The 20000-nt window shown below is 34.7% G+C and overlaps 2 protein-coding genes across 12 annotated transcripts in view; one reads left to right on the forward strand and one right to left on the reverse strand.

Annotated features, from left to right (window-relative positions):
• LOC127071510 (ras-related protein M-Ras-like) overlaps positions 1-20000 on the reverse strand; it is a 71464-nt gene that overhangs the window by 11057 nt on the left and 40407 nt on the right. Inside the window, exons 4-12 of one of the 6 annotated variants that reach the window (XR_007785084.1) lie at positions 14869-15863; positions 14575-14726; positions 14254-14510; positions 10455-10582; positions 9329-9497; positions 8142-9031; positions 7848-7999; positions 7527-7783; positions 4447-7405 (exon numbers count right to left, since the gene is read on the reverse strand). Coding sequence is in view for 5 of the 6 variants with exons in the window: in XM_051010853.1 (XP_050866810.1) it covers positions 990-1079; positions 1298-1614; positions 1996-2185 (597 nt within the window). In the remaining variant the exon portion in view is untranslated. Of the gene's footprint in view, positions 1080-1297; positions 1615-1995; positions 2318-2599; positions 2769-3033; positions 3163-3726; positions 3855-4446; positions 7406-7526; positions 7784-7847; positions 8000-8141; positions 9032-9328; positions 9498-10454; positions 10583-14253; positions 14511-14574; positions 14727-14868; positions 15864-20000 lie in introns of those variants that run through there. The other 5 variants (XM_051010853.1, XM_051010856.1, XM_051010852.1 and 2 more) reach the window with 5 other exon arrangements.
• LOC127071498 (116 kDa U5 small nuclear ribonucleoprotein component) lies at positions 4328-14857 on the forward strand. 6 transcript variants are annotated; one of them, XM_051010808.1, is made up of 9 exons: positions 11056-11181; positions 11331-11348; positions 11427-11626; positions 11706-11977; positions 12039-12727; positions 12803-13032; positions 13110-13828; positions 13918-14198; positions 14266-14857. In XM_051010808.1, the coding sequence occupies exons 3-9, from the start codon at positions 11510-11512 to the stop codon at positions 14769-14771; spliced, it is 2814 nt and encodes a 937-aa protein (XP_050866765.1). In that variant the 5' UTR covers positions 11056-11181; positions 11331-11348; positions 11427-11509; the 3' UTR covers positions 14772-14857. The 6 variants fall into 6 exon arrangements, with proteins under 6 accessions (XP_050866762.1, XP_050866764.1, XP_050866761.1 ...); XM_051010805.1 differs by lacking the exon at positions 11056-11181 and adding an exon at positions 4328-4453 and having other exon boundaries at positions 11331-11626; XM_051010807.1 differs by lacking the exons at positions 11056-11181; positions 11331-11348 and adding an exon at positions 4503-4620.

The raw sequence follows: 20000 nt of genomic DNA on the forward strand, positions 1-20000 counted from the left end.
TTAATATAAAACATCAAACATAGATAAGCTTGTATTATTCCAGTGAGATATCATCTATTCAGCACATTCAAGCGAAACATCACTGGTTATAATGAACACAAGTACGAGTATTATATACACATAATAGCAAAAGGATAATGCAGACACATTTATAAAATTCTGTGAGAAATATTTGAATGTAGAAACATTAAGGCCACAGTAGTTGATAATATACGTACATACATACATACATACATATATATATATATATATATATATATATATATTTATATTTATATATTAGAGAAAGAAAATTTTTTATTTATAATACAAATTATTTGAAAATAAAAATTTCATGGAAGCTTTGTATCTTATGTTAGAAGATCAACCATAATTGAAAAAGGACAAATAACTGTAATAAAATAAATATGCTTAAAGCTAGAACTTTCGACAGCCGTTTTAAAAATGAGCTGAGTCGACATATAAAACCATTATAGTCATTTCATGACAAGACCTTACAAGGAGAAGTTAAAAACTTTCCCTATAATTATGCAATAAAAAACGTTCAATTCCATATTACATTATCAATGGTAAAAAATTGATGTGTATGCAAAAATGAAGACATAGTCTCCCCGTATCGTACTGAAGATGAACAGCCAATATTTTCCATGTACTTTTGATTGCTTAATCTAAACTGATGCAGAATACAATGTGACGAATACGACTATGCCATATTTTCTTTAGTTGGTGGTATCTGTTACTGAATCTTAGTTCGCATACTAATTTGAAGAAACATTACTTAGAGAAGATAATACAACAGTTACTAATATTATAGTCAAGTAGCAATAAATCAAATATAGGATTATGTGTTAAACGTAGGCACCAATGCATACTGGAGGACTAAAGGTTTCAAATTTCGTTTTAGCTTTGTGGCATTTTTGTATGAATAAATGTGTGCTTACAATAGTAGATAATAAACCTTACTCCTTTTGCAATAAAATTATCAAGACTTAAAGAACATTACACTTTCCAGTACGTCTTCGTTTCCGACGATTTTTTTCCAATTCAGCTGGTGGTTGATTTCTAATAATGCGTACAACCTGAAGAGTCATTAATATATATCGTAATATTGAATATGTTTATAATATTTTTATCGTTTATATTATTAATTAGGAATCTCAGAAATTTTTCTTGCGACTTAATCGATATATCTTACACATACAGCACTAAATAATTGTACTAAGAGCAAAAGCCATTATTTAAGACGTACTACATGTCCTATTATTTTCTATGCCTAGATCTTACGTTATATACCTACTTCATGAAACGCAGCATCCACATTTAGAGGTGGATCTTTGGCAGAAGTTTCGATATAAGGAATACCCAGACGATGTGCCAATTCCCGGCCCTGTTCCTCCGTCACTTTTCTTAAATGTACCAAATCAACCTTATTGGCAACAAGAAGCATCGGATAGACATCTCTGTCTTTTACTCTAAGAATTTGAGTATGGAAGTTGACAATATTTTCATAAGATTGTTTGTCTGTCACAGAATATACCAATAAAAATCCATCACCCTTCCTCATGTATTGTTCGCGCATGGCACTAAATTCCTCTTGGCCAGCTGTATCTAGCACTAGCGGATACAGATCAAAATACACATTTTCGTTTTACTTTACAACCTTTTAACACCTTTTATGCTCTATATGTAACACGAACAAAATACTATACAGCATATTTTTTCTAATGAAAATGATAGAAAAGCATTTTTACCGTTAAGTTACTATAGCGTTCATATCGCTTCTACGCAATCAATTTGATTCTACTCTTATTTTGCTCGTTTTTATGAACGTTTAAACAAGCATTGTATTTACTATGTCCGACCAACGCAAAAAGTAGCGTATCTCGTTTTAGAAACATGGTAGTTAATGATAAAATATAAATATGGCTTATATGCTAAGCATAGATATTCAATAAAATCAAAATATATTAAAGATATATAAAAATCTCGACTTACCATCTAGAATACACCATTGTTTATCTACTTCTGTGTGTTGAATATAGCTATCCTCGATAGTAGGATCATAATCGGTAACAAATAATTTCTGGAAGAACTGTATGGTGAGTGCACTTTTTCCAACTCCTCCATCGCCAACCACGACCAACTTAAAGGTCATAAGGTTGTCATTGTTAGGAGGTCGTGTCATACCGCCTCTGAATCTCCCGCCCCCACCCCCACTGTTCTGCCTGCGTCTGCCTATCCTGCCAATTCTTCTAATATAATCTTGGCAGTGGTTTTGCTCTCAAATCAAGAGATATTATTTTTCCAATTAAAATTCCTGAAAAAAAAAGAAAAAAGAAAAAAATCATTTCCAACAAGTTGACAACACTTGTTAACAATTCTGAATAAATATCGATAGTTAAAAGTTTAAAAATGTTTTAATATCAAATTGTGTTTATAAGAGAACAATATTTTCGCAACACCTACGGTAAAATAATAATAAAAAATTCGATAAAGCAATAACAACTTTAATAATAATCAACAAACGTCGTAGGCATTTTTCGAATGAAAATATTACGTCTTATATCTATAGTATATTTAATCAAAAAATTCTACTCACCTTACATGATCTGCCACTCCTGCGTGTCGTGCTGCCAGCTGTCAGTGAGATATTTTGTACCGTGCGCAATCGTTCGAAATATGTATGCGTAAACACAATGCATATACTAATATATGTGTATACGTGTGCGTACATGAGCGCATCTATGCAACATATCTTTATAGGAATTCTAAAAAAAGAAAAATAACGATAGAAAAGATATATGTTTACAGTATCTATTTCAATAGATATATCTACTTCGAAAAACAATATCAGTATCTTCGAACATAAAATATTATTCTTATAAATCTAAACGTTAACATTAGTAATTGCTTATACGAGAGAAATTATTTTCAACAATGAAATAAATGTCTATTTAATTATGTTCCCTCGTATACAAACGAACAAATCATTTTATAAAAAGATTACAAAAATTAATACTATTTTTTACAAACCATATAAGATCAACGGTACCAACTGTATTTAACATTGGTTTATCAGTGATCCCTGATCAAGGACTAAATTCAGTCGTACCAACGTTGAACGATGAATAACGGATGGTTAAACTTTAATTCAAAGAAAAATCGGTTATTCGGCCGATCATAATTCAAGAAATGAATATATATACATAACTTTCAACATCGCGAAAAATTCAATTTATTAATGATTGATTCTTTTTTATCAAATATTATGAAGATTTTCGACAATTAATATTTATTCAAATGTATTAATCAAAAATATATTAAATTTAGATAAGAAATATAATTCTTCTAATCCCATACAAAAATATAATTTAATAATAAAAAAATATATATAATATATAAATACAATTATATAATTCGATTAATATCTCAATATATGATTTAATACTAAATATTTATATTTAATGAATAAATGTAATTATGATATAATTATGCCATATAATTTTATGTACGCTAAATTTTCTCATAATTCGTTTCCTTATATTTTCATATTTATTTTTTGAATATTTTATTTACGATTATTTGATCCGTGTTAAAACCTTTAATAAATTTCATCTAAGCATTAACTTTTATTTCATTAGTATTCGTATCGGTTTTTTTTTTCATTCTCAATATCGATTTTATATCGTTTCACTAATCCTAAGAAAATGTTTTTTTTAATCTTACCATAAAATTAGAATTCCTTTCAATCTTCTTTTTCCTTCTTTTAAATGATTCCTCCAATGATCCCATCGTTAATAGCACTTTCATCGCACTAACATTATACACTTTTCCGTACAGCACACATGGCCGCTCTGAATAAATATTTCAAATTGTAACGAACTGTTAAGGATAATAGATACTATACCATGAAGTTATAAAAGATTGTATCTCAAGTTAATCAACACACTTTTACCACCGTTTATCTGAACCATAAATGGTACAACGCAAATTACGTTAAACTGAGTTCACCAATCAGCTTCCGTTTAGATGATACTTCCTGTACAACTTAATATCTATATCCGGTTCCCAATTTTTTAATTTTTCAATCAATCAATATAATTTATAGATTGTAGAAATTTAAAACGTAACCTTACTTTTTTATAATAAATTATTTTCGCAAAAAAAAAAAATTTGCGTATTCTCGAAATATAAAAACCGATTGCTTATTACTATGAATGGAAAAACCAATCGCAAACATTAAATTCAATATCAGGAAGTTCATTCTGTATCAAATTTTTGCGTTTCTTTAGTTTTGCTATTCAACAGTTGGTTACACTGTGGCGTCTTTTAATGTTTAGAGGTTATATTCATCGCGCAGCACATTCCGGTATATTCGCGCATTTCGCACGTTTCGTCTTTCTTAAAAAAGATCAAGAAATAAATAGAAAATACCTATACAGATAATTCTATTGTAAGTGACAAACTGGTATATTTCGTAATTTTATGTTATAAAATAATAACAGAGATCTTAACCTATAAAGCTATATTACCATACACACTCAGTAAGGACTAGGAAAATCTTTCTAGCGAAGTTATATAGCGATTCTATTTTTCTTTCAGTTTCGATAGTTTTGGAAGGTAACATTACTTTATGGAAATAAGATATTATCATGGATGCCGATCTTTATGATGAATTTGGTAATTATATCGGGCCAGATTTAGCATCCGAAAGTGAAGATGAAGCGGAATATGGAAATGTTGGAGATGATGCGGAAGATAGAGAGCGTTCTGACGAGGAGATGGAGGATGATAAAGACGAATCTAGAGATAACACGGAGCAAGGTTCATCCACAGCAGTCGTTTTACACGAAGATAAAAGATATTATCCTAGCGCCTTAGAAGTATACGGTCCAGAGGTAATTAATATGATTTTTAAATATAACAGATCAGAAAGGTTCTACTTTTCACTTTTTTATATGGCTGTTTATTTAATAGGTTGAAACTCTTGTACAAGAAGAAGATGCGCAACCATTGGACAAACCTTTGATAGAACCCACCAGAAAACCTAAATTTCAAATAAAACAACAACAACTTCCAGAGACAACATACAGCATTGAATTTTTAGCTGACATGATGGACGCGCCTCATTTGATTAGAAACGTTGTATTACTTGGACATTTGCATCATGGGAAAACCACTTTGGTGGATTGCCTGATACGACAAACTCATCCTTACATACACAGTGTAACGGATGAAAAACCTTTAAGGTAACAAGGTTCGATGGAAAATAATTATTGGTTGTTTATGTTAAAAATTCTGCTAATTCAGGTATACCGACACTTTGTTCACGGAGCAACAACGTGGAGTATCCACAAAAGCGACACCTGTAACTCTACTGCTACAAGATGTAAAGTCTAAATCGTATTTGTTAAATATATTCGATACTCCGGGTCATGTGAATTTTTCGGACGAAGCAACAGCAGCAATTCGTTTGTCTGATGGTGCAATACTTATCGTGGATGCAGCAGAGGGTGTAATGCTTAACACGGAACGTCTATTAAAACATGCATTACAAGAGAAACTAGCATTGACAGTATGCATTAACAAAATAGATCGTCTCGTTTTGGAACTGAAGTTACCACCTTTGGATGCGTATTATAAATTACGACATATCATTGAAGAAATCAATGGTTTAATAGCATTGTATTCAGATTCAGAAAATCCGGCCTTTGTCTCGCCAGCAATTGGAAACGTCTGTTTCGCCAGTTCCGAATATAATGTTTGTTTTACCCTTAAATCTTTTGCAGCTCTTTATGCAAAGAGTTATTCAACACTTAATACGAATGAATTCTCAAAGAGATTATGGGGAGATATATACTTCAACTCGAAAACGCGAAAGTTTACGAAAAAACCGCCACATAATACGGCCCAACGTAGCTTTATAGAATTTATATTAGAACCACTTTACAAAATATTTGCTCAAGTAGTTGGAGATGTAGATACGACATTGCCAGACGGTTAGTATATTTCTCTATAAACAAATTGAAAGTATTACCAAGTACAATTACATTCACTAAACTATGTGATTGCAGTTCTAAGCGAATTAGGAATTAGACTGACGTCGGAAGAAATGAAAATGAATATCAGACCACTTTTGCGTTTGGTGTGTACACGTTTTTTGGGAGATATGTGTGGTCTAGTGGATATGTGTGTCATGCACGTTCCTAGTCCTCAAGCACATGCACCTATAAAAGTTCAACATGTATATACTGGTCCTATAGACTCTCCTCTTGCACAAGACATGGTCAATTGTGACCCTGAGGTAAATATTTTTATCCAAAAAAATATAGCAATTATTTGTCGTATCTTATTCTTGAATAATATTTCTCTTTTCTTCTAGGGAAGATTAATGATTCATAGTACGAAAATGTATCCAACCGAGGACTGCACGTTGTTCGTCGTTTTGGGAAGAGTAATGTCGGGAACACTTCAAGCAGGACAACGTGTACGCGTCTTAGGAGAGGCGTATTCGCGAACGGACGAAGAAGATTCGCGTGTGCTCACCGTCGGTCGATTATGGATAAGCGAAGCACGTTATTCGATCGAATTGAGTCGTGTACCTGCAGGAAATTGGGTACTTATAGAGGGAATCGACAGACCGATCGTAAAAACCAGCACCATCACCGATCTTAACAATACGGACGATCTACACATTTTCCGACCATTGAAATTTAATACGCAGAGCGTTATTAAAATTGCTGTTGAACCAGTCAATCCGTCGGAACTTCCGAAGATGTTAGATGGTTTGAGAAAAGTGAACAAAAGTTATCCATTATTGGGCACGCGCGTAGAGGAAAGCGGAGAGCATGTTGTGTTGGGAACTGGCGAGTTGTATCTGGACTGTGCCATGCACGATCTGCGTCGCATGTATTCTGAGATAGATATCAAGGTCGCAGATCCTGTGGTCGCTTTCGCTGAAACAGTAGTGGAAACCAGTTCTCTCAAATGCTTTGCCGAAACACCGAACAAGAGAAATAAATTGACGATGATTGCGGAACCACTCGAGCGAGGTCTTGCGGAAGATATTGAAGCTGAACACGTAAAGATCACTTGGAACAAGTGAGTAGGATATAGAATATTAGATTTGATAAACGTCATCTAACACATCTTATACGCATATACATGTTCGTCGTTTCGTCCTGCGTTAGAAAAAAATTAGGAGAATTTTTCCAAACGAAATACGACTGGGACTTGTTGGCTGCACGAAGTATATGGGCGTTCGGACCAGACGCAACGGGTCCTAACATTTTGGTGGACGATACACTACCGTCCGAAGTGGACAAAACGTTGTTGAGCAGTGCTCGCGACGCCATCATTCAAGGGTTTCAATGGGGTACACGCGAAGGGCCACTTTGCGAGGAACCTATTCGAAACGTTAAGTTCAAAATCCTCGATGCAGTGATCGCTCAAGAACCATTACATAGAGGAGGTACGTATCTTGATAATTAAATAGCGTCACTACGATTCGTCTATTTGTTTGTTACCTTTATATTCAGGTGGTCAAATCATTCCTACCGCGAGGAGAGTCGCTTATTCGGCATTTTTAATGGCCACGCCGAGATTAATGGAGCCATATTTTTTCGTTGAAGTTCAAGCACCGGCTGATTGCGTGTCCGCTGTTTATACCGTTTTAGCGAAACGGCGAGGTCACGTTACTCAAGATGCACCTGTTCCAGGAAGTCCATTATACACGATCAAAGCTTTTATACCGGCTATCGATAGTTTCGGTTTCGAGACGGATCTACGAACGCATACGCAAGGTCAAGCATTTTGTTTGTCAGTGTTTCATCACTGGCAAATCGTACCTGGAGATCCTCTTGACAAAACCATTACCATTAGACCATTGGAACCACAACCGGCCACGCATTTGGCCAGAGAATTTATGTTGAAAACGCGTAGACGTAAAGGTTTATCCGAGGATGTCTCGATCAACAAATTCTTCGACGATCCTATGTTGCTGGAATTAGCGCGACAAGATGTATTATTAAATTATCCTTTATAATTTAAGTTTAATTTATTTTAATTTGATATTACCTGTAAAATATGTGAATATTAAATGAAATAAAGTTATTATCTTTTTATTACCAATACGTTCTTACCTTTCTACGATTAACTCAATGTACGTTCTTCGATTCGTAGAATGACAATTTTATTGATATTTATTTTCAATAGATGTTTGAGAAAAATATATCGATATCACGCTTACTCTATCTTTTCGATCTTAATTAAAGTTCTCATATTCATTGGTACATAATATGAAATATATTCGATCCGTTTTGTCTCTGGATATGTGTACATTTCGCATATAAATATATACTGTTTCTTTACCAACAATACGAATAGATGAATAATTTAACATCTATGAAGTATGTTTCTGAACTTTTTCACGGCCTTGTTATTGTTTATCAATAGTTGGAGAAACCAAAGAAGTTTCTAGGAGAAACTAAGAAAGTTGTTCTTGGTAAGAATTACTATTTCATAATATATTACAATGCCATTACAGCTATATTTCAACTATCTAGCGCTCATAAATTTCTGTAGATCGAAGCGTCCAAATTGCAAATAATAATATAATTCAAATGCCGCATTCGTTTCGAATTGCGTTTCGAATAAAATATTTAAGCTACGATCTATGTCATCCTAGTAAATATGTAAATACATAAGATTCTCGTCACAGTCAACAGAATTGTTTCTGCAGGTAATCTGGGCAAGCGTGACTATCATGAATTTTTTGAGACAATTTTTAACCTACATGTAAGCAACTAAATACATACATTTCCTCTATATATATGTGTGTGTGTGTGTGTGTGTGTGTGAATATGTTGACAAGAACAAATACATACCAGTATAATATCTTTCCTTAACATCTACCTTTGTTTACTCTGAAATACATCTATCGAATACTGCCTATCCTGCCAATTCTTCTAATATAATCTTGGAAGTGGTTTCGCTCTCCAATCAAGACATATTATTTTTTCAATTAAAATTCCTGAAAGAAAAAAGAAAAAAGAAAAAGATCATTTCCAACAACTTGATAACACTTGTTAACAATTCCGAATAAATATCAATAGTTACAAATTTTAAAATGTTTTAATATCAAATTTTGTTTACAAGAGAACAATATTTTCGCTACACCTACGGTAGAATGATAATAATAAAAAATTCGATAAAGCGATAACAACTAATAATAATCAACAAACGTCGTAGACATTTTTCGAATGAAAATATTACGTCTTATATCTTCGACACAAACGTTTAATATATTTAATGAAAAAATTCTACTCACCTTACATGATCTGCCAATCCTGCGTATCGTGCTGCCACCTGTCAAACAGATATTTTGTACCGTGCGCAATCGTTCGAAATATGTATGCGTATACACAAAGCGTATACTAATATATGTGTATACGTGTGCGTACATGAGCGCATCTATGCAACATATCTTTATAGGAATTCTAAAAAAAGAAAAATAACGATAGAAAAGATATATGTTTACAGTATCTACTTCAATAGATATATCTACTTCGAAAAACAATATCAGTATTTTCGAACATAAAATATTATTCTTATAAATCTAAACGTTAACATTAGTAACTGCTTATACGAGAGAAATTATTTTCAACAATGAAATAAATGTCTATTTAATTATGTTCCCTCGTATACAAACGAACAAATCATTTTATAAAAAGATTACAAAAATTAATACTATTTTTTACAAATCATATAAGATCAACGGTACCAACTGTATTTAACATTGGTTTATCAGTGATCCCTGATCAAGGACTAAATTCAGTCGTACCAACGTTGAATAATGAATAACGGTCGATCAAACTTTAATTCAAATAAAAATTGGTTATTTGGCCGATCATAATTCAAGGAATGAATATATATACATAACTTTCAACATCGCAAAAAATTCAATTTATCAATGATTGATTCTTTTTTATCAAATATTATGAAGATTTTCGACAATTAATATTTATTCAAATGTATTAATCAAAAATATATTAAATTTAGATAAGAAATATAATTCTTCTAATCCCATACAAAAATATAATTTAATAATAAAAAAATATATATAATATATAAATACAATTATATAATTCGATTAATATCTCAATATATGATTTAATACTAAATATTTATATTTAATGAATAAATGTAATTATGATATAATTATGCCATATAATTTTATGTTCGCTACATTTGCTCATAATTCGTTGCCTTATATCTTCATATTTATTTTTTGAATATTTTATTGACGATTATTTGATTCGTGTTAAAATCTTTAATAAGTTTCGTCTAAGCATTAACATTTATTTCATTAGTATTCGTATCGGTCTTTTTTTTCATTCTCAATATCGTTCTAATATCGTTTCACTAATCCTAAGAAAATGTTTTTTTTCTCTTACCATAAAATTAGAATTCCTTTCAATCTTCTTTTTTCTTCTTTTAAATGATTCCTCCAATGATCCCATCGTTAATAGCACTTTTATCGCACTAACATTATACACTTTTCCGTACAGCACACATGGCCGCTCTGAATAAATATTTCAAATTGTAACGAACTGTTAAGGATAATAGATACTATACCATGAAGTTATAAAAGATTGTATCTCAAGTTAATCAACACACTTTTACCACCGTTTATCTGAACCATAAATGGTACAACGCAAATTACGTTAAACTGAGTTCACCAATCAGCTTCCGTTTAGATGATACTTCCTGTACAACTTAATATCTATATCCGGTTCCCAATTTTTTAATTTTTCAATCAATCAATATAATTTATAGATTGTAGAAATTTAAAACGTAACCTTACTTTTTTATAATAAATTATTTTCGCAAAAAAAAAAAATTTGCGTATTCTCGAAATATAAAAACCGATTGCTTATTACTATGAATGGAAAAACCAATCGCAAACATTAAATTCAATATCACGAAGTTCATTCGGAATCAAATTTTTGCGTTTCTTTGGTTTTGCTATTCAACGGTTGGTTACACTGTGGCGTCTTTTAATGTTTAGAGGTTATATTCATCGCGCAGCACTTTCCGGTATATTCGCGCATTTCGCACGTTTCGTCTTTCTTAAAAAAGATCAAGAAATAAATAGAAAATACCGATACAGATAATTCTATTGTAAGTGACAAATTCGTATATTTCGTAATTTTATGTTATAAAATAATAACAGAGATCTTAACCTATAAAGTTACATTATCATACACACTCAGTAAGGACTGGGAAAATCTTTCTAGCGAAGTTATATAGCGATTCTATTTTTCTTTCAGTTTCGATAGTTTTGGAAGGTAACATTACTTTATGGAAATAAGATATTATCATGGATGCCGATCTTTATGATGAATTTGGTAATTATATCGGGCCAGATTTAGCATCCGAAAGTGAAGATGAAGCGGAATATGGAAATGTTGGAGATGATGCGGAAGATAGAGAGCGTTCTGACGAGGAGATGGAGGATGATAAAGACGAATCTAGAGATAACACGGAGCAAGGTTCATCCACAGCAGTCGTTTTACACGAAGATAAAAGATATTATCCTAGCGCCTTAGAAGTATACGGTCCAGAGGTAATTAATATGATTTTTAAATATAACAGATCAGAAAGGTTCTACTTTTCACTTTTTTATATGGCTGTTTATTTAATAGGTTGAAACTCTTGTACAAGAAGAAGATGCGCAACCATTGGACAAACCTTTGATAGAACCCACCAGAAAACCTAAATTTCAAATAAAACAACAACAACTTCCAGAGACAACTTACAGCATTGAATTCTTAGCTGACATGATGGACGCGCCTCATTTAATTAGAAACGTTGTATTACTTGGACATTTGCATCATGGGAAAACCACTTTGGTGGATTGCCTGATACGACAAACTCATCCTTACATACACAGTGTAACGGATGAAAAACCTTTAAGGTAACAAGGTTCGATGGAAAATAATTATTGGTTGTTTATGTTAAAAATTCTGCTAATTCAGGTATACCGACACTTTGTTCACGGAGCAACAACGTGGAGTATCCACAAAAGCGACACCTGTAACTCTACTGCTACAAGATGTAAAGTCAAAATCGTATTTGTTAAATATATTCGATACTCCGGGTCATGTGAATTTTTCGGACGAAGCAACAGCAGCAATTCGTTTGTCCGATGGTGCAATACTTATCGTGGATGCAGCAGAGGGTGTAATGCTTAACACGGAACGTCTATTAAAACATGCATTACAAGAGAAACTAGCATTGACAGTATGCATTAACAAAATAGATCGTCTCGTTTTGGAACTGAAGTTACCACCTTTGGATGCGTATTATAAATTACGACATATCATTGAAGAAATCAATGGTTTAATAGCATTGTATTCAGATTCAGAAAATCCGGCCTTTGTCTCACCAGCAATTGGAAACGTCTGTTTCGCCAGTTCCGAATATAATGTTTGTTTTACCCTTAAATCTTTTGCAGCTCTTTATGCAAAGAGTTATTCAACACTTAATACGAATGAATTCTCAAAGAGATTATGGGGAGATATATACTTCAACTCGAAAACGCGAAAGTTTACGAAAAAACCGCCACATAATACGGCACAACGTAGCTTTATAGAATTTATATTAGAACCACTTTACAAAATATTTGCTCAAGTAGTTGGAGATGTAGATACGACTTTGCCAGACGGTTAGTATATTTCTCTATGAACAAATTGAAAGTATTACCAAGTACAATTACATTCACTAAACTATGTGATTGCAGTTCTAAGCGAATTAGGAATTAGACTGACGTCGGAAGAAATGAAAATGAATATCAGACCACTTTTGCGTTTGGTGTGTACACGTTTTTTGGGAGATATGTGTGGTCTAGTGGATATGTGTGTCATGCACGTTCCTAGTCCTCAAGCACATGCACCTATAAAAGTTCAACATGTATATACTGGTCCTATAGACTCTCCTCTTGCACAAGACATGGTCAATTGTGACCCTGAGGTAAATATTTTTATCCAAAAAATATAGCAATTATTTGTCGTATCTTATTCTTGAATAATATTTCTCTTTTCTTCTAGGGAAGATTAATGATTCATAGTACGAAAATGTATCCAACCGAGGACTGCACGTTGTTCGTCGTTTTGGGAAGAGTAATGTCGGGAACACTTCAAGCAGGACAACGTGTACGCGTCTTAGGAGAGGCGTATTCGCGAACGGACGAAGAAGATTCGCGTGTGCTCACCGTCGGTCGATTATGGATAAGCGAAGCACGTTATTCGATCGAATTGAGTCGTGTACCTGCAGGAAATTGGGTACTTATAGAGGGAATCGACAGACCGATCGTAAAAACCAGCACCATCACCGATCTTAACAATACGGACGATCTACACATTTTCCGACCATTGAAATTTAATACGCAGAGCGTTATTAAAATTGCTGTTGAACCAGTCAATCCGTCGGAACTTCCGAAGATGTTAGATGGTTTGAGAAAAGTGAACAAAAGTTATCCATTATTGGGCACGCGCGTAGAGGAAAGCGGAGAGCATGTTGTGTTGGGAACTGGCGAGTTGTATCTGGACTGTGCCATGCACGATCTGCGTCGCATGTATTCTGAGATAGATATCAAGGTCGCAGATCCTGTGGTCGCTTTCGCTGAAACAGTAGTGGAAACCAGTTCTCTCAAATGCTTTGCCGAAACACCGAACAAGAGAAATAAATTGACGATGATTGCGGAACCACTCGAGCGAGGTCTTGCGGAAGATATTGAAGCTGAACACGTAAAGATCACTTGGAACAAGTGAGTAGGATATAGAATATTAGATTTGATAAACGTCATCTAACACATCTTATACGCATATACATGTTCGTCGTTTCGTCCTGCGTTAGAAAAAAATTAGGAGAATTTTTCCAAACGAAATACGACTGGGACTTGTTGGCTGCACGAAGTATATGGGCGTTCGGACCAGACGCAACGGGTCCTAACATTTTGGTGGACGATACACTACCGTCCGAAGTGGACAAAACGTTGTTGAGCAGTGCTCGCGACGCCATCATTCAAGGGTTTCAATGGGGTACACGCGAAGGGCCACTTTGCGAGGAACCTATTCGAAACGTTAAGTTCAAAATCCTCGATGCAGTGATCGCTCAAGAACCATTACATAGAGGAGGTACGTATCTTGATAATTAAATAGCGTCACTACGATTCGTCTATTTGTTTGTTACCTTTATATTCAGGTGGTCAAATCATTCCTACCGCGAGGAGAGTCGCTTATTCGGCATTTTTAATGGCCACGCCGAGATTAATGGAGCCATATTTTTTCGTTGAAGTTCAAGCACCGGCTGATTGCGTGTCCGCTGTTTATACCGTTTTAGCGAAACGGCGAGGTCACGTTACTCAAGATGCACCTGTTCCAGGAAGTCCATTATACACGATCAAAGCTTTTATACCGGCTATCGATAGTTTCGGTTTCGAGACGGATCTACGAACGCATACGCAAGGTCAAGCATTTTGTTTGTCAGTGTTTCATCACTGGCAAATCGTACCTGGAGATCCTCTTGACAAAACCATTACCATTAGACCATTGGAACCACAACCGGCCACGCATTTGGCCAGAGAATTTATGTTGAAAACGCGTAGACGTAAAGGTTTATCCGAGGATGTCTCGATCAACAAATTCTTCGACGATCCTATGTTGCTAGAATTGGCGCGACAAGATGTATTATTAAATTATCCTTTATAATTTAAGTTTAATTTATTTTAATTTGATATTACCTGTAAAATATGTGAATATTAAATGAAATAAAGTTATTATCTTTTTATTACCAATACGTTCTTACCTTTCTACGATTAACTCAATGTACGTTCTTCGATTCGTAGAATGACAATTTTATTTATATTTATTTTCAATAGATGTTTGAGAAAAATATATCGATATCACGCTTACTCTATCTTTTCGATCTTAATTAAAGTTCTCATATTGATTGGTACATAATATGAAATATATTCGATCCGTTTTGTCTCTGGATATGTGTACATTGCGCATATAAATATATACTGTTTCTTTACCAACAATACGAATAGATGAATAATTTAACATCTATGAAGTATGTTTCTGAACTTTTTCACGGCCTTGTTATTGTTTATCAATAGTTGGAGAAACCAAAGAAGTTTCTAGGAGAAACTAAGAAAGTTGTTCTTTGTAAGACTTACTATTTCATAAAATGTTACGATGCCATTACAGCTGTATTTCAACTATCTATCGCTCATAAATTTCTCTCGATCGATGCGTCCAAATTGCGAATAATAATATAATTCAAATGCCGCATTCGTTTCGAATTGCGTTTCGAATAAAATATTTAAGCCACGATCTATGTCATCCTCGTAGGTATATAAATACATACGATTATCGTCACAGTCAACAGAATTGTTTCTGCGAGTAATCTGGGCAATCGTGACTATCTTGAATTTTTTGAGACAATTTTTTACCTACACGTAAGCAACTAAATACATACATTTCCTGTATATATATATGTGTGTGTGTGTGTGAATATGTTGACCAGAATAAATACATACGAGTATAATATCTTTCCGTAACATCTATCTTTATTTACTTTGAAATACGTGTACTTGTGCGTGCGTACGTATATGTAAGATGTGTATAGTTGATACTACGTGTGTACTATGTATGTGTGTGTGTGTGTGTACGCCCGTGTAACATATCGCAAAAGACCCCATATTGTATTCGTAGGCGTCGACGTAATCGACCAACTTCGGCTCTTCTCGAGAATTCTCGGCAATGAGAACAACATGGCGTCCTTAGATCTGACGCGGCCTAAAATACAGATTATTTTCATTAATCGTAAACGTAGCATTTCACTGTGAATATTTTTAAGAATATCACTATTACACTAACTAATTTCAATGACGATACTCAATGATTTAGCATTAACTTTACGAACGAATCATTAGAACCGTGAAAATGTCGGTAAGAAAGTCGGTTGACATCGATCGAGTAATAAACTGTGTAATCGTTAATTCGTATTCTTTAATCGTAGCCGAGTAAATAAACGTTCTAAGCTTCGAAATGTTCTTTGTTAGAAGAAACGACATGTAAATGTCGAAGATCTCACGCGTAGTATTAGGATATCACGCAAGTAGAATCTACAAGAGTTATTGTCGATCGTTTAAATATGTAGTACATTAGTCGGAGAGATATAAGTTGTATATTGGTATGTAAAATGTTTTCAAGATTTATGATTATATTTCTTCAACTAATCTGTTTTTTCTAAGACTTTTCTAATGACTCAGTCGGTCGAACGATTTCTCCATTGCAACGACCATACATTTGCCATTTGGTCAACACGTGTAGTTACTTATCTACCCGTACATTTGGATCAACCTTTGTGCACGTTCGTGCATTTAACGTTCAGAATAACTTATAGATCTTTTAACGTTTGCTCATATAAATGTGTGTGTGTGTATGTGTGTGTGTGTAAATAACCATGTTACATAATCATGTACATAGATGTACGGTACTGTACATTTTTATCCTTAGTATCTCTATATCCATATATATATATATATGTATATATATGTATATATATGTACGTGTATATATAAAAGTTGTTGTCTTTAAATATAACAACACTATCCAAGAACCAACAATTGTTATATAATACAAAAGAAAAAAGAAACAACTAAAGAAACATTAATCTTACTTTCCGATCTATTACGCTACTCTTGCGTACGTCTATCAACGAAATAACAAAGCTCTACAAACATTATTATTTACTATTTCGAAAATAACGCAAACAAGATTATGAAATAACTCTCTACGTGTAAAAATATAAACATTATCTTCGAATTTGAACGAATGATCAAACTTTCGATAAGGATGAAGACGCCATTTTTTCGATACTCAGTATTTTCCTTTAATCTAAAGATACTGACGGATAATGCGTGCACCTGGTTAGTAAATGCATACATACATATATATATATATATAAACACACAACATATATATCATGATTCGCGAGTAAGTAAATCTACAAAAGAAATTACATAAGAAAGAAATCCTTGAAAATAATCAATATCATATAGTCTCGACATGTCGATCCAATACATACATACATACATACATACATGCATAGAACATATTTACATACGTTCGAACTTCCGCATAACCTACAAAAGTGGATTTCCGCTTTCCCATAATAACAATGCAAGAAAATAAGCAAGTACTTCCATAATTACGTTTCGTTCGTTTCTCGGTAAGAAAAATAACCGAAGAAAATATAACTTGCGTTTGTTGATACGATATATAGTACGTATTATATCGGACTTCGTCGATCGTTCATAAGAGAGATTCGAGGTTAGCGTACGTAAGACAACACGGGGAGGCGGCGAAGAAAGGCAAGCGCAGCCGATGCGCGCGTAGCCTGGCGGCGGAGCCGCAATTGCGCTTTACACGATGGGCGTGTCCGGTGGACGGGGCTTACCGCCATTTTGCCAGTTTTGGGCTACGCCCATACTCGCCACGCCCCCACCCCTGATTCAAAACAACGATCGAACGTGTGGAGTCGTGAATGCCTGGGTATAAAGATACTTAAACGGATTACCTCGTTCCACGGCCGTCCCTTTCCTGCTCGTAGCGAACTACTATCGCGTCGTCGTCGATCGATCGGTTCGTTCTTCCTCTACCGCCTCCCCCTCCCCTTCCCCTTACCCCTTCCACCAAACTGCCTTGCTCTCACCATCGTTCCTATACTCTCACGTACACAAGGGTTTGCGCGAGCGCCAGTGTACGTACGTACGTACATACATACATACATAGTAGCACGTACATACAATATATACGGATGTACGCTAGCTCGTTCGAAGAGAACCGTACCCTCCAATCGTTGCCCCTCACGATTCTTCGAAACCCGTACCCAAGATACTTACTTACGTTCCATCGAGATTCTCTTCGACCATTGACTACATACGCTCTTCCAAATGCGTAATTCGAGATATAACTGATAAAGGTAATACTCAGTCAGTTACTTACCTAAGCAACTATACTCTTTACCAAATATGGCGATGTCGCTCTAACGATCTCTCTTTTTTCACGTTTTTCTAAGTTATATATTCATAGAAATGGATTGTAAAATTAACGTGAAAGACGAATCGGATAGGTTTTTACGATCGTGATTAGGACGATATGACGTTTAGGAAGAATAAGAAGTAATCGGTCTATACTTTTATAAATCTGATATTCGAACTGAATTTAGGCGTCCAATGGCGACCGGCGATTTTAGAGGGATGGTCGGTTCGTTCCGTTACGAATCCTCGTGGGGATGGTTATGCGTGGAATTTAATAACCGGGGTTGTTCTGTTGTACGAAAGAGAGGGTACGAGAACCAACTGAAGCAATAATATCTATGTAAGTGTCTGACGCTTTAGATTTTCTAACAAGAACTGACAGATGTTTGGAAAATGAGTAATCACGGTAACATCGTTATCATATAATTTTACGTTCCCCGATAGAATTGAGTTTAAGATGTTGCGAACGGATAGGTCGGCAATGAGTAAGCACTTTACTATTAAACCGTATCTATCCTTTAAAAATCGACTTTGAACATTAAACAGTAAAATCTAATACTAACCTAGATAAGTACGTATACAGAAGAAAACTAGCGATCCGATCTCATCGTTACATTCAAATGAAATTTATAGAGTTTACGGAACTGCGATAAAACGTTGATCTCCAAAGATCAGAATTCATGGAAATGAGTTATACATATGTATGTACGTAAGTCCTGTGAACTCTCGGATTATCGTTAGTTAACATCTTACGACGAATCTTCTGATTACGAAAACGACGTTTCTATCGTCTAATAAGATCGTCTTAAAGATCATTCTCTGTAACGATTAAGAAATACCAAAGATATTTGGATAAGTGAGTAAATATGAAACTAAAAGCGAATTGGAGGACGAATTTAGAAACGTTGCGTATTCGTATCTTCGCAAGACCGTAGAACGTACGTTTACGAGTGCAACACGAAGAAAGTTTTCAACCTAGAGTCTAAGAAAGACAATGCTTGTCTTGCTTGTGTTCGTAGTTCTAACGACGCTTACGCGCGACCCACATACCTTTAAAGAGTGCTTCCAATTTCGATGACGTTAAATGGTCGATCGATCGTCTCTTTCGCATACGTATTTACGTTTTTATCAAGCGCGAAGAATACCTGTCTACACTGTATATATACATATATCTTATACGTATATGTATACATATATACTCTTTATACATATATGATCAAGAATGGCGCAAGATCTTGCGATGAAAAATTTGACAAAACGTTGAAGAACGGCGCGTCGTTATCGGCCGTAAACGTTTTGAAATCCGATAGGATAGAGCGCGCAGGGGAGTTTTGGCGCAAGCGTATTGATGGTCATCATCGAAAGTACGAGCGCAGAAGCCCGAGCGAAACGATCATGGAGGTTAACGGTTAAGAAGCTCGATCGATTTAGCGATCTTTAGCGTTAATTAGCGTTAACTAAGTAGTGGTAAGGCGGTAAGTACGCGAGTAAAGGATATCGTCGTTCACGATGAGAGTTAGTTTTCGGATATCGCGAGCGAGTTACTGCGCGTCCATAGCTTCGGATTCGTAATAAAACTACGCTCGGATTCGAAAGATAGGTTAAGTAATTAAAAGCTCTAGAAATGAATTCGTTCAAAATGGTTCGATTGGATTCTTACAATTACATCGATCGATCGCGAAGAAAAAGACGAAGTTAAAAAGAATAGAGAGAGAGAGAGACAGCAAGAGGAAGAGAGAGAGAGAGAGAGAGAGAAAGAGGGTAGAAAGAAAGAAGGAACCGCGCCCACGTAGTAAATCGGTGGCAACGACGGTGGCGTCGTTATCGGTCGAAGAGGAGGAAGGCGTCGCGCGAGGGGAAGCGTGAGAGTGAAAGAGAGAGAGAGAGA

Source organism: Vespula vulgaris, chromosome 22, assembly GCF_905475345.1.
Source record: "Vespula vulgaris chromosome 22, iyVesVulg1.1, whole genome shotgun sequence".
Classification (NCBI taxonomy): domain Eukaryota; kingdom Metazoa; phylum Arthropoda; class Insecta; order Hymenoptera; family Vespidae; genus Vespula; species Vespula vulgaris.

Bases quoted from the DNA above. Each gene is read 5' to 3' on its own strand.
- LOC127071498 (XM_051010805.1), top strand. From the start codon at position 11,381: ATGGATGCCGATCTTTATGATGAATTTGGTAATTATATCGGGCCAGAT. The intron at 13,033-13,109 runs GTAAATATTTTT...CTTTTCTTCTAG, and splicing joins TGGTCAATTGTGACCCTGAG to GGAAGATTAATGATTCATAG. The intron at 13,829-13,917 runs GTGAGTAGGATA...GTCCTGCGTTAG, and splicing joins GTAAAGATCACTTGGAACAA to AAAAAAATTAGGAGAATTTT.